The following is a 27,325-nucleotide window of genomic DNA, read 5'->3' as shown; positions in this document are numbered from 1 at the left end:
ATATTTTCTATGTAGATTTTGTTTGTGTGTGGAAAATGTTTTACATTTTGATATACATACACACACATACATATATATATAGTTTTGCAATATATTATTTACAGTGTAATAAATACAATTTTCATAAATTAAAATTAACTCCTTTAAATCTTTTCATGTTTCAACATCAGACTGACAGTGACAACTTTGAGAGTTAAGATCTAGTCATCTAGAGGATTTCTGTCTTTCAAAAAACTGACCTGGGTTCATGTGGAAAGCCTCTCTCGACGTGGGAGTTTTATTTCATTAATTTCCAAGTCACATTTCACATAACGCTTGAATTAATTCAGCAGGGATGTCAAAGGAGACTTTTAATGCAGGTTCTTTTTCTGTTAGAGCTCTTATCAGGCAACTTAATTTGCTGTCAAAGAGGAAAAAAATTACTAATGTCAGAGTTAGAGAGCGCTGATGTTTTGGAACTGCTTCAACCTTCAACTTGCTCTGACACACTGGAGGAATTGCAAATTCTAATTCAACTATATTTTCCAATTAATAAAACAAAACCGCTAAGTAGACGTTAATAAAGGCATAAACAAATGATTTATGTTAAATCATCACCCGTCAGAAGTCGAACAGTCACAGCCCCACCTAACACCTATGTATATCATTTAACATTTCAAGACAAACAGAAATCCTATAATAATAAATCTATAGTAACAAAAGTGTTTATTAATGTGAGCATTTAATACATATATCTGCATATTTAACATGAAAATTCACTACTTCTGTTATAATTTCTCCATCAACAGAAAGTAAAGAAAGTATTTTTTTCCATTTTCTCTCTAATTAGTGTATGTATATATATATATATATATATATATATATATATATCTTTATATAAAAACATTATCTAAAAATAGGCTCATTGGTAGCGGCCTTTTTAAGGTTATATGTTGGCGTCCATCGTCTGCCATGGGTGGAGCCGTGGCATGCGAACTTTGGATCTATGAGCGTATGGAAACAACTGAAATACTTTTTAGACTGTAAATCAACATCACACAAGCTATGCAAAATGAAAAAATTTATTGGGTAATCAAGGCCAAACATATGAAAAACATTAAATCCTTTGATAGGGGTGTTAATTTCACTGTTTTTTAAATTCAGCACAACTGAAAAAGATTAATTCGGTGGTAAACGTGCAACGGTGAATATTTCATTGTGCTGAAGTAAAAAGTACAACAGAGTAGATTAAATTTGCCATTTTGATAAACCTTCAGTTACACAACGCAACAACAACCTGGATGAAAGGGGGCGACTGTGTAGGCTGACCTTTGACATTTTTAGGTTCTGTGGGTCAACCAAACCCAAACACAGGATTGGTCTAAGACAAACAATACTCACCCGTCTGCGACAGAAAGGCAACCCCTGAGCAATGATGTTGATGCTAAATATCTTGAGCACTTTCTGAGGGGGTAATTGTTCCTTGGCAACGTCCTTGGGGTCTGCCAGGTCAAGTGGCTTGGTCTCCAGCGGGACGTGCAAAGTCTTCTCTTTCCCACAGGCAACATTTGGCATCTTTCTCCGAGCACCAGACGACGAGAAACGGGGAATAGGGCAATGCCGCAGCATTGCAAAAAAGTCCTTCTACTGGATCATATCCTAGAATGAGATTTGAACGCTGGCCGACTCTTGTCGCAAGCAGATATCGTTTCTTAAATGAATGTGGTATCTTCCCTGCATGGACGTATCAATACTGCGCTCGCTGAGCCTCTGCACCTACCTACTCAGACCTCATCTCCCTGCTGACTGGCACCCTTTAAAATATCTCTGGGGTGTGAGGTCACTGTTGCACCCAAGCCAGGCGGAGCAGCTGCTGTCAGGGCCTGAAAAGAGGATGGACCAACTCAGCCTGTCCCCCCTCAGACAGGCACTGTGGAATCTGCTCCCATGACCCCTCGGTGGTGGAATGTGTACCAGCAGTCGTCGGGCGCAGCACACGTGTCCAGGGAGCTTCCTCATTGTGGTCATTCTCCGACCCCTCTCTGGTCCTCCCAACTTAGTGGCCTACATCATCACTGAGCCCAGTTCACTTTACCCAATAAAAATCTGCCATACTACACCATCCTTGTCTGAATCACATTTTTCATCATAGGTGTTGAAGCTAGGATTTGTTATATGCCAACCTTCTCTGACTCTTCCATGAACCAAGGTGCTCAGGAATGTCAGTAACTCTGTCTATGTCAGCAAAGAGGCTGAAGATATTTCCGGAGACGACCACACAGTAGTTCAATGTTAGTATGTGTGACAGAGGCACTTAACCAGGTGTCAAGAGGGATGGACTTTCAAGTTTCTTAAAGCATCTTCAGATTTAGTTACAGAGAGAGAAGGATGTCGGTCTTTTCAACTGAACCTTTCAGTGCAACAAGACATTAATGTAGAAGGTATGAAGGTGCGTAGGTTCAACAAGCAGTTTAACAGCAGGAGGTTGAGAAAAGTTCTACATGGATTTTATGCTGATTCCCACAGAAAATTTCTATGCAGCAGAAAAAAAGCTGACAATCAGTGCTGAATATGTTTAAATCTACAGACTGAGTGAGTGGCAAGAGACAACCTTGCCTGTGTGCTTTTAAATGTCTGAGCACATGGTAACAGAAACACCAGGGCTTAACCTCTCTTCTATTCTCACATCCACCATTGTTTGAGGAGGATTACGGAGCCAGAACATCTATCAGAGTAGACTGAGGGCCCGGACACGCCAGGCCGACAGTCGGACGGTGGACGCCATTGAGTGTCTGTGGCTGACCAACGCCCATAGTTTTTACAGTATGTTCAGCACAATTGGTGGAGCAAGTTGGCGCCTAATCGGCAGTTGTTCAGCCAATTGAGCATGTTGAACTAACAGCAGAGGCTGTCAGTGAGAGAGGGAGCTGTCTGACTGAACATTCGGCCAACCTAATTAGCGATTTCACTTATTTAGTGCAGTTTTTCCTTTCTGCTTCTTCACAGTCAAAACACATTTTTACAACACCAGTGCCAAGCCAGGCAAAACTTAAGTCACACATATCCACAACTGGTATTCAAAGTTTTTCATTAGAATAAACTGAATTATTTGGGTGAATAAATTATGCGAAATTACCTTTGAATGGTGTTTTTTTTTTTTTTTTTTTTTTTTTTTTGGCATTCTAAAAAAAGTAAGGTGACATTACTTTTCCATGTCATTCACAAGCAAGGATGGGATGAGGTTTAGTACTTTGTGAAAAAACTGTGAGCAAACTGTCCAACAGTTTAAGAGCATTTCTCATACACAATGGAAAGAAATGTAGGGATTATGAATTCATGATATCTCTTAAGATTCAGAGAATCTAGAGAAATCTCTGCACATAAGGGCAAAAGCTGAAAACCAACACTGAATGCATGTGACCTTCAATCCCTCAGGCAACATTAAAAACTGACAGTATTATACAAAGGACTTTACTACATGGATGTGGAAACACTTCAGAAAAGCATTGTCAGCAAACACAGTTCGTAGCTGCATCTACAAAAGCAAGTTAGGACTCTACAATGCAAAGCGAAAGCCATATATCAACAACATAAACCGCAGAGGACTTCTCTGTGTTTGTTATAATGGACTGGCAGAAAATGGAAAGGTGAGCTTTGCCCGGTGGGTTCCACATTTCAAATGGTTTTTTGGAAACATTAGAGTTGCGTAAACACATACAGGTTTTGGAAAAACATATGACGCCATTCAAACAATGTCTTTTTCAGGGAGGCCCCTACTTATTTCTGCAAGACAATGACAGACACATTCTGCATGTGTTATGACAGGCTGGTTGCATAGAGTTTGGGCACTTGACTGGTCTGCATGCAACCCAGCACTGCGTTCAAATGAAAATGCGTGGTGCATTATGATGCAAGCCACTGACTGTTGAGCAACTGAAGTCGTGTGTCAAGCAGGAATATAAAAGAATTCGAAATAGGTGTAAAAGGATTTGCAAATCATTGCATTCTGTTTTTAATTTCGTTTTACTCAGTATCCCAACTTTTTTGGAATGGGGGGTTGTAGGCTAGAGCATCTCTGCAGCCCTACAGTACTTGATTGTAACTGCATTCTGTCACGCATTTATCCTTTATCAAAAAAAAAAAGCAGCAGCTTCTATGATTTCAATAATGCACTTGGTCATGAAGCGACAATATTTTCATTAGTACTGCAGCCCTACTAGAAAAGCTGAACAAAGTTAAACAAATCCTCAGTGCCCACCAGAGCCGACTGCAGATGGCAGTGAAATTGGAAATGCAGGCTTGATGGAATTTGTCCATTACGCTGGCTTCAACAGAAGTGAAAGGGGGGCAGAGTGAATATTCGTAGGACATAAATGTAAAGTGGCTGTACCTTATTACAGATGCAGAATATGCGTGTCAGCTGTGAGTGCATCAGCAATATTTGCAGCATGTTCAAATGTGCAACTTTATGTTCAAATGGGATGCAATTTGTTTGATCAGTTGGCCTTCAAATGTACACTGACAAAAACTGAAAGTGAAAAATAATTTCATTTTCCCTTTCGGTTTATAAACCATGACTGACAATAGTCAACATGCAGTGAGAATAACCAATGAGGCGACTGTAAACAGCTGTTTGTTTCTGACATGCCCTAGGCCTTGTAGAGGTTACTTGAGCTTTTGGACTAATCTTAGGCCATAAAGCTATGTGACAGACACTGTGCTCCAGTCTGCTACAACATGATCAGCCCAAATTAACTTGTTAAATAGCAAGCCATGCAAGCATATTTACCCTTGGATCAGCTGCAGTGCTTGACCCCAATGCTTTGAAAAACATTCTTCTTAAACACTGTATTATCATCATTATTATTATCCCAAATCCAAACTTTATTGAGATTCCTCTGGTGGATACAGAGGATAAAGATCCCGGAGTTGTTGAAAAAGTTCCCACAATCAGGTGTTCTAACTTTGTGCAGTTGAAAAGCTGTATTTCCTAAGACAAGGCTGAAACTGCGTGGTGAGAATCTTGGAGATTTGTAGTACGAAGCTACAGAGATAGACAAAAACCTGCAGCCTCATTGTTCTTTACAGCCATCAAACAACACCCAAGCATAAAGGATAAATGCCGTAATTAAAACCAGTCATTTTAAACCACTCAAATACTTGCACCTAAACTTTTTACGGCCACAACGTCACTATTATACAAGTTTAAAGCTTGCCCAAAAGGATTCTAACAAAGCTAGAGGGCCAAATGCCTGCTGTCTGCTTGCCTGCTTTCTTTTAATATTGTGTCCCTGTATTACTGCCTGGTCATTGAGTTTGCAATCTCTGGTAAGACATCCCAAGACTGCTGGAGTGCCAGAGGTCAAGAATGTTTGGCTTCTAGTTACTCAGTACACTTACAAATCAATCCAAGCTTTTCAGAGCACTTGAGATGACCGGGATATGGCTGCAGATATAGGCCCTGGGAAAGGGAGACACTGTCAGCCTGAAACCCAGAGTCAAAAAAGCAACAATGCCATCATGGTAACAAAAGATGCATACCAGGTATCAAATCAAAACATATGATGGCAACCCTTGTGACAAGTACAGAAGAAACTGTTGTGTTGGCATATGGGTGGAATAATTTTGCTTCTCATGACAGTTTATTATATTGAAATATCAAGTAAGTGTTTGTAGTTCAAACAGCGTTCCACTTAAACTATGAAACACTCAAATTAATAAAGCAAGTTTTTATTTTTTACTAGTATCAGTGATAAATTTAACAGTTGCATATTAACTCCACTAAAATCCTTCCATACTATTTTTGCTGGTTCAGTGCCAATATCACTCATTCCCCATCACCGCAGCTCTGAGAGCATGAGGTGACTTTGAACAGAAAATCTTTTTATAGTCTCAATGAGATGAAATATCATAAATAAAATATATTCCCCCTGCACTCTGGTGACAGGCTGATCAGCCTTTTAATTTAGGTAAAGGATAATACCCTTGAGGTACATGTTCTGAAACTGTAATGGGTGACAGCGTGTACCACCCAACATGCAGCTGGGCATGGTTTATTACATTTTAAAATCTGTTTGTTAGATATGCATAAAAGGGAGATTTCTTGTGCAGATTTGTGGTTTTCAGTATAAAAAATAATTACGTCATTCTCATGCTGTTCACCCCCGCAGTGTCTTTACATCAGCAAGCAATGAATACAACATCTGCCAAACCGCAGAGGTATTACTAGAAAAAACAAATATATGAAGACTCACTTGCTTTCACTCACTGCCGGACAGTGTGCATGTCAGACAGGCTACAGTTCAATACTAGCTAAAGCCTGTAGTGCAGCCTGAGCACAGCTTCAACAAGCACCCACAACCTGTGGCTCTAGGATTGTTGTATGTACATGACTATTAGACCACTGTCTCCCTCTGGTGTCAAAGACTGGAACAACAATCCTGCACTGCAAAATCCTCCAATACAATAATACCTTGTCAAACGCAGGTTTTTACATGACATTTCAAGGTTCTTGTGCTAACAACATAATCCCTAAATTCCATTAGTGTAAGTGACTGTATTACTTTAGTCTGTAAAGCAAATTAGAGCTGCACAATGCAATAAACCTAATCACAATTTAAGCATCCACAACTAAACTTGATCGGCCTCTTAACAAGCATTAACCAGGCTCTGCTTCCCAAGCATGATTGCCATTGCAGACAACAGATTTGTTACCCTGCAGATGTATCCTTTACAGAAAGCAAATCCTTTTGGTCCATTCTAAAGCAGAAAAGGCTGCTGACAAAAAACATGCTGAGTTTGCAAGAGATGGGGGCACACACACACACACACACACCCACACACATGTAACAGACCAGCTCTCTTTTTTCCCACGTGTGCATATTCTTGCTAATTTAAAGATTTGGTTCACACAGAAGTTCAAACCACTGGTGATTTTGACATCAATTATCACAACATTTGGATTTAAACAATTAACAGAAGAAAAGAAAAATCCCATGTCAGCAACCAAGCAGCACAGAAGACAATCAGCAGCTGTGTCTGCCGTGTGACTGGACATCTGATGGAGCTCAACAATTAGTTGAAAAATTAGTTGATTAGTTTGGTAGTCAGTTAAACTATTCAGGCATTTTTCAAGCAGAATTGTCAAACATTTTCTAGGTCAAGCTTCTTACATGGAAGGATTTGCTGCTTTTCTTTGGCATTTATGACAGTAAATGAGGAGTCTTTTGGTTTTGGACTGTTGGTTGGACAAAAGAAGCAATTTGAAGGCATCACTTTAGGCTCTGGGAAATTGTGATGAACATTTTTCACATCAATACCAAAAATAATCATCAGTTGCAGCCCTTAAACCAGTGAAATGAAAACGCAAGCAAGTAGGAAGCCAGTGAGGCAGTCTGCACCTGTGACTCCCTCCGGTTGACTGGGGCACACACACACACAAACACTGGGTTAGTTTGTTTGACTCCCAAGTGGCACATATTAAGCCGTAACTGGTTTATGCTTGATTTTGACACAATAAATGCCTGCATCATCATCAATAAAGGCACTCAGTCTGATGATAGTATGATGTTGCCTTGTCACCATCACACTACCGTCTTTTTACATCAAGTATCACAACAGAAAAAGGATTGGGAATATGTTCATCATTATCACTGACATTCTCTTGGCTCTGCTGTAGAAAATCTAGCGAGTGACAGGAGACTTTGGCCAATCACAGTGTGACAGTTGATTGTCCCAAAACTAGTATTTGATGACCTGGGAATGAGATTCAACAATCAACTATCCTTGTTCAGAATCGCTTGCTGCACCTATAATTAAGTCAAATAAACTTAACTTTGTTAACCAAGACAGACAAACAACTGATTTAAAAAAAAAAAGAAAAGAAAAGAAAAAACAAAGAGCATAACACAGTTATAGAAAAGACAATGTGTAAAGAAGACTACTGAGCAACGATCAACTCAACAAGTCTATGGATGTGTATCAGTATATAATGAGGGCTTCTGTGGAAACAAACTGTTGTCAATATATGTTGGTTGTGACTCAAACTAGTTGCTTTCATGTGGGAGGATGAGAACACTGGTCCTTTGTGGTTCATCTCTGCCTGTGTGACAAGGCCAGTGTGTGGGAGATGCCACCTACAATAAGCAGGCTGCCTTTTCTTTGGAAAAACATTTAATTAGTGGCAATGAACGGAAGGAAAGTGGAGCGCTGAATGCACCTCAAACTGTCCAAGTTTGCTAAAGTAAAAAAAATAAAAATATTTGGATGCTCATTCCTATTTCAAACAGCAATACATGAAAACTGCTCACATATTGAACAGACTGCAGTACATAGAACATTAGTGCACAGTGGTATCAGTCTGTAGAGGTGGACTTCACATTCGTACAGCTCAGACATACTGCTCAGTGCCATGGAGCTTTCTGTTCATATGACTGTAACAAAAGACACCAAAAAAAAAAAAAAAAAAATATTTCAACCTTGTAGACATCACTGTGTGAGCAGCTGCCCTCATCATTTAATCATCCCTATTCAAAAGCCATTTTAATGTGGGGAGGATATGGCCAGCTTTGAAAATCTGATAAAACATGACAAAAAGAGAAGGAGCAAGGACATCTGAGCAACTACCGGTGGTACCAACAGATTAGAGTTAACAGATACTTTCATTTCATATTAAGAGAGGCTCCGATGTAGATGTACGCAAACATTTTTCTCTCATCTACCCAGATGGCTGAGGTGTGAGGCTGAAAAGGTGCAGTAATTTGTTTTTCAGTCGAGACGAAATGTATGCAACATATCAAGACACCCACCTCCCAATATTAATGTATTTCTATCTTCTTTTAATCCAGATAATTTGATGAATTATTCAGCCAATGTTGATGTCAATATAACACTATAAGTACACTCTGCCCTATCGTTTTGCCTTATAGCTCTGCAGATCCACTTGCCACCAAATGTCTCTGATGAGTCATTACAAGACATTCAATCCTGTAAGATCACATAATGCCTTAGCCATTACTCATGAGTGACATGTTAAAATTAATTCTAAGATGGACAAGCAGCGGTGTACTGCAGGGAGCCTAAAATGGGTATAATATGTTCCTGTCTATTCCTACCACATATTTAGGACAAACTATTATAGTTTATCATAACGTCATTAGATTTTAAGACTTGACAATTTCGTAATATCTAACAGACATAACAAAATTAGTTATCATTAGTAATTCAACAGCAAAACATTAAATTTCTAACAACATTGCCATCAAATTCCTAATCTTTCTACGGTCCAACAAATGAAAACTAGCTAAGATATTGATGCCAAGCTTGCCTGTTGTTTTGTCTGCAAAGCTAAGCAGTGTAAAGGATTTCAATCCAAGTAGTTACAGTCAAAGTACTGTAGTAGTGACATCGTACATGTGACCAGTCCTGGAGGGTTCTCACGGCTCTTCAGTTTTAATGGTGTATGCGTTTGCAAATGTCTAACTTTAGATTAGAGTACTACACAACATCTTCCCTACTGAACATTACGTCACTGTATGTGGCACTATGAATAATTCATGTGCAACAAATATTATTTTTTTAGTTTTAAAAGCGGAAATGATTTACATTCAGGGTGGGATTAACAATTTTCAACAATTTAAACGTGCTCCACTTTTTCCAAACATATTGATATAACCTTTAACACTTACCTTAAACAACCTTTAACATTTTTCCACCTGCTGATGTCAAATAACCTGCATTCACAGGGACTACATGTGTTTGGCACAGTATACAGATATCAACACCTGCTTCAGCCCAATGGCTACAAGCTTCATGTTAACTCAACACCATATATCCTGTCATTCAACACGTGAAAATGTCATGCAATGCATGCGCTTTTTAGTACCATTGAATAGAAAAGTGTCAGCTCAAAAGGTAAGTTTGAATGGAGTTCTGACTGAACTCAAAAATATCGTCACACATCAAGCCTGCGGGGATGTTAATGCACAGCTTAAAAAAATGATTCATGAAGATGTTTAAGAATTTAATAGGTTTAAATGATGAGAATGGCACTAAGTATCAGCATGTTGGCGCAGGGTCAAAAGACAAGAGTGTCAAGTAAGAAGAGGAGGTGAAGGGTCTAATTCTGTTGACCTGAACCCACAGCACCTGGAGCACAATCTGTCCTCACCAGGGACATGCTAAAAACATGCACAGAAAGGTGAACATCATCATAAGTTTTATCACTTCTGCTTCACCTTTAAACACTTTTACAAATGTACTTCTTTGTGCTTGCCACACATACAGTGCATTGAGTTATCACCTAACCCAAAGTGGACCGACAAATTCTTGATCCAAACATGGGCAATGATCCACTACTACAACCTTGTTGCCCCCTGTCTGACACATGCGTACTGCAGCTGTCAAAATACACATATCATACTTTGAGAGGCTGCATGCATGTGATCTATGGGAACATTCACAGGACCTTTAGATATGTAACTTATATGTAGGCATTCTATATTCTACTACTGTGTAACACTAGTTTTGAAAAGCATACATAAATATGAATTAAGTTATACTTACTTGAACAGATACACTGCAGATAACAAATGTATTTGAATTTTAAGACTCAGTGCTGGTTTCAAACTAAGGTGACGGACAGCACCAATACAGTGGACACACTTCTCATTCAATGTTTTTCTTTATTTTTTATAAGAAATTGTTCAGATTATACCAACAGTACACTTGCAATCAAAGATAACAACACTAACAACAACAATGTTAAATCTTTGATTGCAAGTAGAGAGGACAGCATGCAAGAGTCTCCAGGATTGATATAAAATGTGGAAAAAAAGAAAGAAAAAATATTGAATGAGAAGATGTGCCCAAACTTTTGACTGGTCTGTAACTCGACTGAGATTTTTTTTACCCAACACATCATCAGCTAATAGCACTTCTGTTTTTGAATATTCAGGTTTTCATTTGCAAAAGCAGCTCAGGGAATGAACAAGGCCACAAATTACATGGCCACCACTAACCCTTAATAACAAATGAGGTGCTTTCACACCTACCAAGTTTTGTTCGGTAAATAAAAGGGCCCTGGCCCATTTGCCCAGTTTGTGCAGGTTGTTTGGGCTGCTGTGAAAGCTGGAAATAAAACCCTGGTGCAGACCAGCCAACTGGACAGAGACTGCTTGAAAAGGTGGGACTCAATTCAGGTCCAGCAGACTCTGGTGCACAACTTTTATGGGTCATTTTCTTACTTGATTTCATCTAATCATGTCTGTTTTTACATTTTGTACAGCACTTTCAACACCTATGCTTTTGGAGAGCACCACAGAAGAAGGGTCAAAAGTCACTTGGTAAAAGTTAAAAGCATGTACTTCATAAAATACACTTGTCACAATCTCCTATATGAATTAAGTTCCTAGAAAAACAAAATTCCAGTAAGAAATAGCAGAAATTTCCACTATCTATACCAGTATAATACACCTAAAAACACTGCAAGTGTACGTATGTCCAATGAATCTGACTTTTGCAACAATGAAATGTAAATTCTGAGAAATTATTTATAGAGGTTTCCTTATCCCAGGTTTTACACTTCTCAGTTGAGCTGTCGATAAATGTTGACCTCCTCTTTCTACGCCACGCCTAATTCCAAGCATACAAGATCCACAGCTGAACAAAATGTGTACATTCAACATCAAAGCCAGCTGGCATGCTACAGCCACGAAGACCCTGACAAACCTTTCTGACAGCTGTGTCAGATGGTGAGAGGCACACACAAGCAAATTCACACTAACTGCTATATTTAGGACAATATAAGCAAGGGCAATACCTCCATCAAAGGCTCAGACACATATCACAACAGTCCATACTGAGACCACAGGTATGACATAATACAGGAAACAATGGTGTCAGCTAAGAGACAAATGCTCCTAAACAGCAATCATTGAACTCGATGGCTGCACAGCTTCCTACTGTCAGGAGGGTGTGGAGAGAGCAGCATACTGGTCATGAGACTTCACTGCTGATGACAAATCTGTCACAGCTTTAGTTATTACTGTCTGTTGAGACGGGGCACATTATCTCTGCTGTCCTCTATGTTGCCTCTGGTGCATTAAGAAGAATGTATGATACAATACACAGCATGAAACATGCAAGACCCACTTGTACAAACAAATGTGTTCTTAAGTGGTTTGTATGAGTGATTAAGGAGAGCCTGGAAAACTCTTCACTAATTTTATCTTATTTTTAATTTTCTCTTACATACAGACACAATTTACGAGTCCAGACCTCTTCCAGTCATGGTAGTCAAAGTTTTTCACAAATTAATTGAGTTGAAAATTCTATTGAAATGACACTTAATCATGTTGATATTATCCTGTTTGACTCTACAATTCAAATTATGACACTCGGTTTATTCAAATGCTTGCTTTGACCATTACTGTCGGCCTTACTGGCCATGTCTTTACATGCAGTGTCTGCCCAGTGGAACATCCTCTGTTGCAGTGCAACATCACCTATTATGGCTTAATCTGTCAGCCACCTCCATGATGTAGACTTCCCTTGACCCACTCGTCCTGTTGAAGTCATCCATCCGCTTCCTGCGTTGAGACTTTTTTAAAAGCCATTTTGATCTCTAACCATTTCTTCCTTATTTTACTGACAGTAGACCCTCAAGTGACACGGCATTAACAGCACTTCTTGTTTCTTCCCATTACTTGGCTTTAGAAAGTCCCTTAATTCCAGTGCTGTCACTGTTAAAATTATAGACTTCTTAGAAAACCAGACATCAATCTCTAAACTCTCTAAAGTTCTTCTCTTTAATCTCAGATATCATTTGCATTAATGAACACAGACATTTGCACAGGATGCACTTGACTTTCAATTTTAAGGCCTTGATTCAATTTTTTGATTTAAACTTTTTTTTTTAGCTGTGACAGCTAGGCCGCTGTTAGACTATCAAGTCTTGACTAATAAAGCTCAACAGATCATTGGTTTTTGCACTGACAACTGACAGACTGTCATCTTTTGCAGCAGATGCCCCTAGCAGACAGGTGTGGAAAGAGAAAAAAAAAACTGGGAGAGTAACAGTGAGACCATACTTGTACAATTTTAATATGGCATTTACATTGGTCATTTATCTGAGGTAAGTATTGTTAAATTACACATAATACAAATACCTGCCTCCACTATTATTTTGCAAATGAAATCTATAACGGTTGCAATTTAAATGGGACAAATGCTGGATTAAGGCGGCTGATGCTGCTCCAGATCTGTGTATGAAATATACTAATGCACAATATAGTTAGGAATATAGTTAGTAGTTTAAATGCCGGTGGGAGGGGTTTTATTCTTAACAAGCTCACCATTCACCATCTGCTGCAGTGATCCTGATACTCCAACAACTCACGTTTTACAACAGGCTATTATAGACAATGGGATCTTGAGGTCTAAAAATATACAAATATGACATATCCATAATAATTAGGAAACTTCGCCCTTTGATTTATTGTCTTTCTCTTGTCAGAATCTATGTCAGTGCATTGCAAACACACTACAAATTATGAACATGATCCCTAGCTTCTACAAAACATCTTGGCCAACTCCATTTCCATCTTTTAAATACAGCTGTTGTGAAGGCCACTGAACAACTCAACAAAGAGTCGTGCCATCAGTCATCACTGCAATGAGACACCAGCACCAACATCCAAACACTGGTGCTGTGCTCCTGTGCTACATGAGGGCTTTTGAACCCGGCACATTAATTCTTTTACTGAGGAAAGATCTGACAATGTGTCGCATGTGTCTTTTAAACATCACACGCTACTGCATCTCAAGCCGCAATCATCACTCATCATGTCAGCAATCAATCAGTGAGGCATGAACGTGTTTGAAATTTTAACATTTCCTAAAAAAGGCTTCTGTACATTCTGCACATGAGTGAAGCATTTGCAAGGAGGTTGTTAAGCTACGATTGTTTTGCACTGTGCTGTCAATTCTCTATCACAACTGCAGAAAAAACTTTTCCTAGAATACAGCACGTGATCAAGCTAGTGAAACAAGATGCAAAGAAAGATTACAACCCATTTAACTTGTGATTGTGGTCACTGTTAATCTGTTTTTCTAATAATTTTGCAGTTGTGACCACACATTGTGGCCGCTTTATTGCAACTGGTGATAAATGTTGCAGTTCAGCATTTTTCCATTTATGTCCTCCTGTGTGTTTTCCTTGTAATGAGTTGTGAGACTCAGCTTTACTGGGAAATATGTGTACAGACACAAGGAATTTGACTCTATTTTTTAAGGTTTTCAATGTACTTGCAAAGGAATCAACTTGGGTAAAGAATAAATAAATACCAAAACACTTTTTGGTATTGATGGCAGCAGTTTAAAGTGATTTATATCAGCTTTACATTCAAAATGTTGTGATATGTCTCAACCTACAGAATGCATTTTGGTTCACACTTCAAGTCAAAGAACCTTCAAGTTTTTGGTTACAGCTAGGAGCAAGCTTTCCAACTTCCACTTTATTTTTGGTCAAAAACTGCTTTCAACAGTTTAAAATTAGATTCCAAACCACAACAAAACTGGTTCCATGTCGATGAAAAGGGCCAGAAAGAGCTGCCTCAATACATTCAGTGCTACTTGGAATAGATTCTAATATCTTACATATTAGGATTTTATCTATATGAGTCACAGTGGACAGCATCAGTATCTCTCAAAGGCGATGTTCAAAAAAAAATCCAGAAGATCATTATATAACACTTGCCATTGATCTTAAGATACTTCCAGAATCATTAGAGTCTCTTCTATTCAACTGCATAAAACATATTCGGTCTGCTACACAACAAAAAAGTAACTTTTACTTTTAAGATTTCTAACCAGTTTCTCAAGTTGCAACCCTGCTTCTTTTCCAGGTAACCAACAGCTACCATCTTTATTTGGATTAGAAAACAGAGTGGCAACTTGAGCAGAGGTTAAAAATCTTTTTTTATCATGCAGTGGATGGATGGGCCTTTACAAGCCATCAAGACTTTACAGTGGGAACGAGATACTCCTCTACTCCATTCATCATTAACATATTTCCTCATTTGGTAGTTTGATGATGGTGGTGGAGAGTCCTGCAGCGTTTCCCACAGAATGACCTTATTTTAGTGTTTACTCACAATCTGTTTACCCTGCTTTACCCTTAAGTTCTTTTTCACAAACACAAACCTACACACCTCTTACTGCACACAGACACACAGTCTTGGCGACTTTCTTCATCAGCAGTATATTTTATAAAGATGTGTTTTGGATTTTTTTTTTTTTTACCTGCAATTCCATTTTCACAGCAGCAGGTGAGCAATGTGTGGAGGAGGTTTGTTGTTAATGACATTGTTTATCAAAACAATCACAACCAATATGGTACCAGATAACATCAGCACCAACCAGGTGCACTTACAAGCTCTTAGAAAACAACTGTGTAAGCCAACGTACAGAAAATGTGCGATTGTCAGTAACTGTTAGACCCTTCTCACACAGCAGAACAAGCAGGTGTAGGAGGGGTTGAGCGAGGAAGATTGTCCACTATTAAATTGATTGTGGATGACAGCATTCTCTCAGACCGATAAAAAAGTAAAAATAAAAAATGCCTGGGCTGCTGTTAACAAACCTGGGCGGCCCTCCAAGTAAAGTCAATGTGTGGGAAACACTGTGTGCTGTATAACATGTCAATCCACGATCTCTCATAGGTGTTCTGTTGTGTTGAAATCTGGTGACTGTGAACATCACAGCATACTGAGTCACCTCATTTACATGCTTATTAAGCGGAAAGACTTGTGGATGGAGACGCTGTCACCCTGAAGGGAACCACTCCCAACAGCATCATAAAAAGATAAGCGGTCACGCAGAATAATTTTGCATTGATCTGCAAGTGGAGCCAAATCATGATCCCCTGACTCTTTAGAAGCATCTACAACTGCCATGTTTTCAGTTGTCCTCAGATGAGGGAGTTCACATTCAGAGTATCTCAAAATCAACATCACTTAATATCACAAATTTTGCCTCTCGTACTTAGACTTAACCCTGGATTCTGAAGATCTGTGATCATGACAGCTTCTTTTTTCACATTTTAGTAATCCTGAAAACTTTTGTTAAGGTTACTTGAACTGAACTGTTTGTCATAGAACAAGTTGCCTTTGATTTTCAAAACAGTCAAGTCAGGTTGTTAGCTAACAGTACAGTCAATCAATAACATTTCTCTAGTGTAGTTGTAAAGTCACTAGCCTAATTTAGAAACCCACTGTGTTGTTTTAGGTCAGGGCCTAATCAGGAGAGCATACCTGAAATTTTCACCTGCTCCCACAATTTCATTGCCAAAAAAGCCTAAAAAATGCAACATGCATCACATTTTGTTTTAGAAAAGCTGCTGTAAAATCTGGTCTTTGAGGCTGCCTGAGAATCCCATTTAAAGCCCAGTAAAATCCTGGAGGGACTGTCCAGTCTCAGTGCTTTCTTCTCTGTAGACACAAGCTCAAATCCACTCAATAATTCAGGCTTTAATCTTAATCTGTCATCCATCTTTATTATGCTTTTTTCAAATATATATGTCGATTCAATACCCTAATCCTTCCACTGGGAAGATTTTGGTCACTGCTTGTTAAAGGAAACACAGCATGACTGTGCAATGCAGTGCAGTGACACATTTATGCCAAAAGAGGGAGCTGTTGTTTTAAATATATCAGGGCATTAACTTGTGTTTTCACAGCAGTGATGTGATAATAAACCAAACACTGCCTGTGAGCTTGTTCTGAAACTGCTGTGACTGCAACCTGCAGCAGTGTCCTAAAGGGTCAGTTCCCTTGAATATTTTCTCATTTAGGTCTAGATATGTCCAGCCATGCAAACGGTTTTATGAGCCCAAGTTTTGAGGTATGTCTCTCTGCTTTCACCCTAATACAAAGGAGGAGAATGGATTTTTGCTTGTGGTGCATGGAACTGAAAAAACAAAAGCAAATTCTCTTCCTGAAACAGGTTCCCTGTTACCTCTGGAGGCTTCACAGAGCTCACTGTGAAGTGTTTACACACGCACTATTTCTTCAGCAGTTCCAATAAAAACTGTTCAACAAACAGCAGCTGTGCTTACCTTCTTGTTGGAAGAGCTTTGGTGTGTACAACTGGAGTCCAGGTTGTTATTGGGGGCAGACACATTGTTCCTGAGAGAGGGAGACCGCAGCCCTTCCTCCCCCTCTCCTTCCTCCTCCTCTTCCTCCTCCCTGCCACTCTCCGCTGAATGTTCAAAGTCATCGCTGTCTTGGTCCATCTCCTCCTCGTCCTCATCCTCCTCCTCTTCCTCCTCGCCCTCTTCCCTCTCCTCTTCTTCCCTCCCCTGCTCCTCCCCGCCCTCTGTCCTCTCCTCCGCCTCCTCCTCTTCTTGGTGACTGCTGCTGTTGTTGTTCTCCTCCTCTTCCTCCTCCTCCTCGTCCTCCTCGCCCAGCGGCTGGCCTCGCAGCCGCCTCTGCTCTGCGCCCCACATCCATCGAGCTCCTTTCTGTCCTCCATTCACTTCGTTCGGAGGGCCCTCTTCGTCTTCTTCCCCTTCCTCGTCGCCCCGAGGGCCGTTCCTGGCTCCCGACTCGTTTGGCGCCCATGGTGGTTCTCTCTCACCATCAACCTGCGACGCCTCAGGCTGTGAAGAGCCACACAAAGAAATACAACACCTCAGAGGAAAGGCGATGAAAATTTCAATCTGTTGCACCATTTACTTGCTGAAAAGTTCCTACTTGGTTGCCACAGTGCAGGTCTAAAGCAAATGTCCTCACCTGCATTATTATTAAATTGAACTGTACATATTCTCACCTCAGCTTACAACTTCTTGATGCAATTTAGACCTCTGGACATCTGGATACTTTAAAAATACTGTATTCTTTGTATTACATTGTAAGATTGTGACCATGACATAAATGAAAAAATATCGCCGACAAAAAACGTGCAGAACTCTCTCTTCTTTATGCCCTGATGAGTAAAAATGAGACAAAACAGTTTTACTAATAACTAATAGGTCTGGCTAGTTTAAAAGCTGGTTTAAAAAGTGTGTATCTCATTTCCAACTGCCTTACTGCCTGAAAGGTTGAAAAAGACAGCCTGTTTGTGATGACGGAGCGCCTTGTGGGTTAAAGATATGCGGGGGAAAAAAAGAAACACAACGAAATTGAAAACACACCGTCCCTCAGTGTCTGCAAAGCCAAATATCAGTTACGTAAGTCAACTGATTTGATAATATGTGTGTTAATTCCTTTTTAGAACTAAATGTAATGTTATTATAGCTCAAAGTTCTGTGTGGATTCAGGGTGCACTGGCTTTCTCCATTAACTTGTTAAATTTAACAGGGACACTTAAGAATGACTAATAAATTATGGGTTCTAATAACTCATTAACAGACACTAACTCATTCAGTGAACATTTAACATAATTTGGTATTAATTTAAGCTGCATATAAAGGGAATAAAGGTGATGTTTCCCAGATTATGCTCGTCTGCCTTAATAACGCAGTTCGGAGATTTTTACTCCTGATTTATTAAATTGAGTTCTACTGAGTGAATCCTGATGTGGAATTTAGCAAAACACTCAGTAATATATTAAAAGTCCGTTTTGTCAGGAAATAAACGTCATCAGTGTCTAATAACCAATAATGACACGTCAATAATGACTTACGCATTCAGTTTTATATTATCTAAAAGAATGTCAGTAACATATTCTCACACTAAATGACTCAACACTTAGTTTAAGATATATTTACTTCTCAATGGAGTTTTTACAGCCAGGAGAAATTCATTACAGTGTCACAAAACTGTCTGAGACAATTATGACTACAATTGACAAATGACTACAAACACTGACTACAATTAATCACAGACTAAACTAACTAAAACAAAACAAACACAAAGGACTAAAATGGGACTTAAGCTACAACGTTCAGTAAGCGACTAAAACTAAATTAAAATTTCTACTCAAAATTACCACTGACTTTAAAGCGCTCCATGTGACAATATTCATTGACTGTGATCTGGCCTTACCCTTTGCTGCAGCTGCTCTTCCTCCTCTACTACCCGGTTCATGTGCTCATCCTCATCACCCTCCTCTGCCGCCTGCTGAGGTGCCCGGGCGGTGGAGGAGGCGTTACCTCGCACTGCCGGACCCCCCGGCCCTCGACTCCGCCTGCTGCTGCTGCCCCCCGACAGCAGATCCTGGTTCATTTCCAAAAGCCAGCTTGCTACCTCCTGGACCTTCGCTAGGCTGTCTGAGGAGGAGAAGGGCTTGGCATTCTGCAAAGAGACACAAAAAAGGAAAAAAGAAAAGAAAAAAAAGAAAAGAAACAGATGATGAGCATATGTTAATTATTTTCTTCTTCTCAGTTAGTGTTTATGGGGCAAAAATCATAAAAATGCTGAAGAGAAAAAATGAGACTCTTATTAGATATTCCATACACACAAACGCATGTTCATTGCTTACTGCCTCCAAAAGAAAGCGGGAATGTCATCTTCATATTCTATTCTTACATCTGAATTAAAATAATTAAACATTTGCTCTTGGAGACATTTTTACTGCTCAGCAGCAGACAAGGAAAAAAGGTGGGAGTGATTGTGTTTGGCTTCAGATCACACAGCGTTGGATGGGCAGAAAAAGCCTTGAGAGCTACTAGTGCTCCAGCCTCCAACAAAGCCAATAAACAAAGTCCAATCTGTCAAATACAAAAGCAAAACATGGCTTATATGTACCAGGAGCAAATCCAGTGCCTGTCCTTAAGACTTGTGTCTTGTCTACAAGCATCGGAAAAATGAGAGACATGTTGTGTATCGTCTAAATCTGCTGTGTTGCCGCTATGCTTTTCAGCAGTTTATGATGTCAACCCTGCTGAAAAAACACAGAAGTCACAGAGCTAGCTTCTGAAATGTCTCAAACTATATGTTAAACTGGAGGATAGGCAGCAGAGCTTTATCTACACTGAGACAGCTTCTCCCTCCGACACTGTCGCAGATATAGAAATGCAGGAAAGGAGCCAACTCAAGCAACAGAGCTAATCTGTCACCATCAAAGCATCAACCCTCTTGCTCCAAGTTTCTTTCAGTCCATATGTGCCCGCGTTTACAGGTACCTGACTGCATATATCAGGCCGATTCAACTGGCAGCTCCTGGCGTGAATCCCGTCCATCAACATCCTTAATCTGGATCGATGATTTGTAAATATGAAAAAGTATTGGTCTGAATAAATTATTTTTTCAAATGAGAGAGGGGCTAATTAGCTCATTCATTGGTAATGCCTATTGTTAAGGGTTTTTTTAATTAAAAAGTTATAACTCAGGCTGTTTAAGCAGGGGGGCTTTAAGAGAATCAAACTGAATTTACATGCAACATTGTGTTTATTGAAACAACAAGCTGCCTCTAATCTAGGATTACAAAGGTGGATTGTTTTTCCTATATTTCTGTACTAACTGCTTCTTCTCAAAATTGTAGAAGCTAATGAAGTGGAGAAAAAATAAAAGGTGCAGCGTTTTACACGTTTAACTTCCTAACTTTACAGGGCAGACATAGGAAACATCAGCCCCTTTGGCACTTTACTTTTTATTTTTCCAAATCTGGCTGTTTAAAAAAATATATCAAATAGGCAGGTAACACAATGGATTAGATGATATGACCATAGTTTTCTCTTCAGATACCCATTTGGATGTCTCACTTGGGTGGAGATGGTCATACAACAAACTATTCTTTAAGCATAATAAAGTTTTATAAAGATGTTTTTTACAATTTATAAACTTGTGTTGTTAAAACTGTATAATAAAAAAGACTAAGTAACAGTATTTATTGTGGCTTGAATCATTGAATGATTCCCTGCTGACACACCAACTGTTATATTTCTAGTTCAGCTGACATTTACTGACTGAAGTTAAATCATCAGTGTTTAGTATATTAGAGAACATTGTCAGCTGGGCCATTATCACAGTTGTTTGTTGCAAGTTCATGTCATTAGAACCAACCAACAGTGTCCCACATAAAAGACCCTGTAAAGGTCACCACTTCATGTTAAGTCTGTGTACTCGCAAGAATTTGGTGATATCATACAAATCATTGCAAGGTGATATATTGCTATTTTTTAATCTAAGAGCATAGTAGAACTGGCATAGTAGAATGCAATACCATATGCATAAAACCTAAAAGAGTACCATTTTATGTAGACAGAACAATTAAGATAAATAACATTTGTGTCTAGCAGTCATGGGCTTAAACGCAACACAAAATGAACCACTGCCACGAATCATGATATCACAATACAGTGGTTTGAGAATCAATACAGTATTGAATACAATAACATGATAGTCAAGTGTATCGATATTTTCTTACACCCCACATATCAATGTGCCTCAAGTGCTTCAAATGTTGTTTTCCAAATTGTGCTTTAATCCAAACTCTTGTTGGATTTTTCTGTATTTCTAGCAGCTAATTAAAAAGTTAACAGGTTGTTCTACTGGGAGCACTGATTCATTACTTCGTGTTATATTTCACTAAAGCCTCCAAATACAAGTTCTGCACAGGTCTCCTGTGCAATCCTCTCTAAAGGATCACAGGGCAGCTTGAAAAACCAAATGGTATTATAATATTAGTTGTATTGTAGATTTTTTTTGTTGAGTTTTCCTTGTCTGTTTTAAGGGTCTGAGGATAGAGGGTGTTTGTTGAACAGATTATAAATCCCTCTGAGGCAATTTTGTGATAATGGGGCTATATAAATATGACTGACTGAACTCGTTCCGACATCTGGCAAATCTACCAAACAGGACACAAAATTTCAGTTGTCACTGTCACTCCCAAACCATCTGGATTGTAAGCATCGACAAAGCCACACAATGTCACTAAATTGCTTCAATTGTTGTATTTAGGGCTCGATCACTGTCTGTCTGCTACGAAAATGAAAATAGACAACTGTAAATGTTGGCTTTCTCTGTTGACATAGCTACATTCTGCTAAAGAAACTGCTGGCACGTCCCATCCAAAGACGGTCCATGTTTAAAAAGATGGGGAAAGTATTTATGGAATGTATTAGATTGCAAATCATGTTTCCATTTTTCCACAGGCAGTGTCTTTGAATGCAAGTGCCAAGCATTCGCCAACAGCTGCCAGTGTTTTTCTTAACAAATACTAGCTTTGGGGTGACAAACGTTTGTGTGCATCATATGTTTTTATTAGTTGATCAGAGTTACAACAGCCCAGTTATAACCACTATGATTCAATGTTTTATAACAATAAAAAAAGTATATTCTTTTAACTATAATTCTCTACAGACACTCTTCCTCCATGCATCTAAATCTATGAACTCTGAAGACAGGATATGAGCTCAAACACAGACAGCTTAAAAGTACCAAAAAAGAAAATCAACTTGATACAGAATTTTTCTTCTACTAGGCTTATGCAAATAAAGGTAAGTGGGATGTGTGAATCATGGATTTGTTGAGTCCAAGTGGTAGTGGGATGAGTAGGTAGCATGCAAAGCACTTCCATCCTTAAAGCTTTTTAGTATCAATGACTTCCACCAATACATGTGACGCTGTAAGACAAGTTGTAAGAAATGAGTACTAGAGCGTAGAGCTGCAACAGTTAATCAATTATCAATCAATTAATAAATTAATCGCAAACCATTTTGATAATAGATTAATCCATTTGAGCAATTTTTCAAGAAAAAAGTAAAAATCCTGTGATTCCAGCTTCTGAAACGTGAATATTTTCTGGTTTTTTTTACTTCTCTATGAAAGTAAACTGAATATCTTTGGGTTGCGGGCAAAAAAGAGATTTGAGGACATCATGGACTTTGGGAAACACTCTTCTGACTTCTGACTTTTTATAGACCAAACAACTAATTGAAAAAATAACTGACAGATTCATCGATTATTAAAATAATCATTAGTTGCAGCCCTACTAGAGTAGAGCTTCTTTATGCAAAGGCACCAAGTGTGCTTACATTTGCAGTGGCAGTGAAGTTTGTAAGACCAAATAAATAAGATATTCTGCAGGCAATATTTGGCATATTGCTTGCAGAATATCTTATTTATTTGATACTGTGCATCACAAAGGGAGCTAAAACAGTTTTGTAGTTGAACACACACTTCCCTCATGTCACATAACTCTGTCCGCTGTGATTTAAACCCTTATTATGGTCTTAAATTTCACAAAGTAGACCACTTTTTGGTTTTAAGTTTTTATTCTCCTGATTTACAGACTAGTTCCATGTGGCAGTTCACTATCAGGCCAGTCAGCCGTTGCTATCTCCACAATCCTACCAGTGTGGCAACCCATTATCGTTCAGGAATAGGGGAATAACAATCTGGCTTGTTTGCATTTCTTGATCACAATCATCTCTCAGGCAGGGTTAAGCCCAGGAAACAGCAACAGCGTCCCTGCAAAACAGTGTCTGTTGTTTTGGTGGAACATTTGCATAAAGGGAGGTGAGCCATAGCACCAAGACTGCAAAATCCCAGCAAAAGAAAATTTTGGGTTCGTACCATTAGCGATCAGGTTAAGGTAACTTGCCGTTTTCAGTGTGTAGGTTGCTAGCTCAGAGGTTTCATGTAGCAAAGGGGACATCGAAAACGGTAAAACACAGATAGCGGAAGAAGGTCATGTCTAGATGGTAACTTTTGAATTGCGAAATTCTCGCAAGATTTGTTTACGTCGTTTTGCCTTCAGGATCTTCTGCCAGAAAGCCACTGTTCATTTTCCAATGTAGTCAAAATTGACTTATTTTAACCTAAACTATTGTCTTTTTTTTAAACCTAAATTAGGGCTGATCAATTTTGAAGAAATATCACACTGCAATTATTTTGACTAATATTACAATTTGCGATTACGGTGTGTTATTTTTTCAGGGATCTGTGTTAAACTGAAGTCTACAGAATTATGTGCTGGTCAGGATATCTCTGCAGCACCTCAATATTTAATTTAAAATGGCATTTTGACACACATTTCACCTTAAACAAATATCGCGCATCCTTCCAATTGACAATTGTAGTAGACTATATTGCAATTTTGATAAAATCTCAATTAACTGTTCAGCCCCAACCTTAATTAGTGGAAACTGAAAATAATACAAAAAAAACTTAAAATTTCCTAGAAGAGTGTACTCAGTTGAGTTCAACCTGCAAAGTATATTTGGACGTAAACCCTTTGTCATTACCATCATTTGGATTACTAACTGTAATTTATTAACATTTTTCCCCCAGTAAATAACAGGTTACAATTACATTTACTTCTGTAATTAAATTACGAAACCAGTTACATGTAAGCAGTTACTCTCCAGCACATCCTGTATCCTATTAGAGTGAAATTTTGTCGTAATTAGTGTGGCTATACAGAGTTACAATGTTATGGCCAAAAATGAGTGTGGTCACAGTGACCTTTAACCACCAAAATCTAAGCAGTTCATTCTTGCTTTCATGAGAAGGGTTGTACCAAATTTGAAGAAATACCCCCAGGTCATTCTTGAGATATTACATTCACAAGAATGTGATGGACATGAGGTAACAGTGATCGTTGACCACCAAAATCTAAGCAGTTCATTCTCAAGTCCAAGTGGACATTTGTGCCAAGTTTGAAGAAATTCCATCAAGGCGTTCTTGAGATATCACATTCACAAGAATGGGATGATCCAAAAACATAATGCCTCTTGCCACAGCTGTCACCTGCGTGGACTTTGTGGCTCTTTATACTACACATACACCACCTGACTTCTTAACACCTGCACTGAATCAAGTGCACACGCGCAAGTTTTGCAAATCTATGGTTAACATCTAGACACGTCTGACATAAATGATCAATGGCAGACTTATTCCAACTGCCTAGTTCATGAGTCAGACTACTATCAGGCACATAAGGTCAGAGGTTCGGCATTAGTCACACACATTACTGCGGAGAGGTTTATTTCTGTCTGTTGAATTGAACATAATCTTAGCTAATGTAGCTCTAAAAGGTGCCAATGGGCCATTTAAATGCCCGCATGAGGCCTCAAGCTAATCTTAACTGTGACAAATTAAGGATCAGCTATGCAGACTGCAGTTCCAAATCTCCTCGATGCACTACATACGAGATGAGAAAATATTTTTGGGAGGCTCACATACTTTATCTGTCTCAGTTGAAAACCAATTGCTTTGACCTTGAAGGAAAAGTCACTGGTCCCTTTGTAAGGCTTCTCCCTGTCTTTGCTGTATGGTCCCGGTGCGGTGGTGGGAAGCATTAGACCTATCTCAGATTGCACAGCCCCCCCCTCGGGACTGCCAGTCTATTGCTGTGAGCTCAGAAGAGGAAGGCTATGAATAGCTAAAGTTGTCCCTGCCTCTTACCGGAACGACCCGAGGTTCCGTAATTAGTTTCCTAAACACAGCATGAAATTTGTTTTGTTGTTATTGTTGTTCAAACAATTGTGAGTGGTGCAAACAGGATGAGAGAAATTGACGCACAATAAAAGCATGTTGCTGCTGATGAAACAAGGCAAATGTAACAGAGTTTTGATTCATTTATTGGCCAGGAGCTTTAGTGATCTTGCTCAATTGTAGTTGAAAAAGACGTATTTTTTTGAAGCTATCATTTAACCTTCAACTGCATGTTTCCTTTACTCAAACACCCCTTTAAATGGCAAGCAAAAATAGTTTCTCAATAGCAGCCGATAGAATTATGAAAATTGTTCTTCTATTAGAGCTTATTAAGTGTCTGGTGTGTTTTGAGTCATTTAACACACAGAAAGACGAAATCCCAGCAACACTTGTAGTGAACAAAGACTTGGCACATGTAATACTGTATACACAAGTTTCATTCATCAGTCGCTATTCTTAGTCCTGCAAGAGCTATGAGTGGACAGAAATAGCTTTGGGAAGTTGGGGAGGGCAGGTGTGAATTTGTGTCTCCTGAACCAAACTAGTGACACAGGTGCCCAAGAGACAGAGAGCCTCGGAGAGTAAACACAGAAAAAACATATTTCTTTTCCATGTTAAGGGATTATGATCATGACAACACGTGCTTAACATATTAATTACAAATTATCTCAATCTAGCCAACATTTTCAATAAACAGGCACCTCTTCCTCATCCCCAATCCCAGTGCCCCCTCTCCTACCACATCCCATCCCTGTTTGCTAACATGAACACCATAACAATTTAGAAATGTGCCAGTTATGAATATGTCAGTTTTGTCCACAGCTCCAAAGTAGCAAAAGAAAAAAGAAAAAAATATTAATGCAGCAACAAACAATAACAAAGTTTTACTTCTTAAAAACTTTTTATGCAACTGAAAGAAATGGAAGCTCATCCTGTTTCTTGGCTAAATAGTTTGTGGCATGCAAACTTGGACAGAATCTCTTTAACTGCGCCCTAAAGAGTGTTATTATAAATGCTTTGTGGCCAAAAGATTTTCTCTTTTCTTAGAATAATAAGATGAGCTTTGATAAAGTGTGGCCAGCGCTCACTCACTGGCAGTGCAACATAAATCCAGACAGTCCCTGGTGTAGCTGCTGGTGGTGGAGGGTGGGGGGATTTCTTCAGTGGGTGGTGCCAAGTTGGCACTTCACAGATAAAGCCACAGCTGCGGTACAACAGACATTACTTTAGCCTTGTATGGAGACTCAACATGGGACACGTCAGTAAGAGTGTGCTTCTCTTGGGTGGATGTAGAGTTCTCCGCATGCTGAGACAGGTGGGCAACAGGTATGCAATAACTTTCTATGGACAGCATCAGAGCAGTAGCTAAACCTGCTACCTATTGAAACTGGGGCAGCACAATTAAATAAAATATTATCAAAATCACTATATGGCAAAGTGCATTATCCCAATTGCTGAAGCTGCAATTTTTGGATTAATACATTTTTAACAACAGCATAATGATGAGTTCTGAGCACTGTAGTGCTGCAGAAATGCCCATTTTGTAGGCCTACAAATCCTGTTCTCCAGATGTAAGTAAGCATACCTGTTTGTAAAGACCCCAACAATTGTCAAATCATCATAATTTTAATAGTTTTTTGTGAAAATTAAAATTGTGATGCAAAAATTAACATTCCCACTAATCCTTGATCATCTGTCCAAATAGTCATAATATGATTTTTTCCTGTATCACGCAGCCCTAAATGAAACCAAGACAAGTCAGTAAAACCTGGTCTTTGAGCTACAATACAACCATTTAAAGATCTTTGTTAAAACAGTTAAACACTATCACTGCTGAATCAAATTACACCCAAAGGCAGTCTGAGATACAGTCAGGGCTGTGACATTTTGGGCTGGAAATAAGCTGCCTGATAACAGCTCTAAGTTTTTGCAAAATTATTTCTAAGGTTTCCTGAGCCATTTTGTGC

The 27,325-nt window shown here is 39.0% G+C and overlaps 1 protein-coding gene across 3 annotated transcripts in view; it reads right to left on the bottom strand.

Moving 5' to 3' along the window:
* fbxw7 (F-box and WD repeat domain containing 7) overlaps positions 1 to 27,325 on the bottom strand; it is a 159,564-nt gene that overhangs the window by 89,082 nt on the left and 43,157 nt on the right. For 2 of the 3 annotated variants that reach the window (XM_084715114.1, XM_084715115.1), the window contains 2 exons: positions 19,023 to 19,271; positions 17,093 to 17,635 (listed from right to left, as the gene is read on the bottom strand). In XM_084715114.1, the coding sequence (XP_084571240.1) occupies positions 17,093 to 17,635; positions 19,023 to 19,202 (723 nt within the window). In that variant the 5' untranslated portion in view covers positions 19,203 to 19,271. Of the gene's footprint in view, positions 1 to 1,380; positions 1,807 to 17,092; positions 17,636 to 19,022; positions 19,272 to 27,325 lie in introns of those variants that run through there. The other variant, XM_084715116.1, reaches the window with a different exon arrangement.

The sequence above is a fragment of the Lutjanus erythropterus genome, chromosome 3, assembly GCF_056507025.1.
Source record: "Lutjanus erythropterus isolate fLutEry1 chromosome 3, fLutEry1.hap2, whole genome shotgun sequence".
Taxonomy (NCBI): Eukaryota; Metazoa; Chordata; class Actinopteri; order Lutjaniformes; family Lutjanidae; genus Lutjanus; species Lutjanus erythropterus.
Note: the sequence above shows the minus strand (reverse complement) of the source record. Positions and strands in the feature narration are given on the sequence as shown.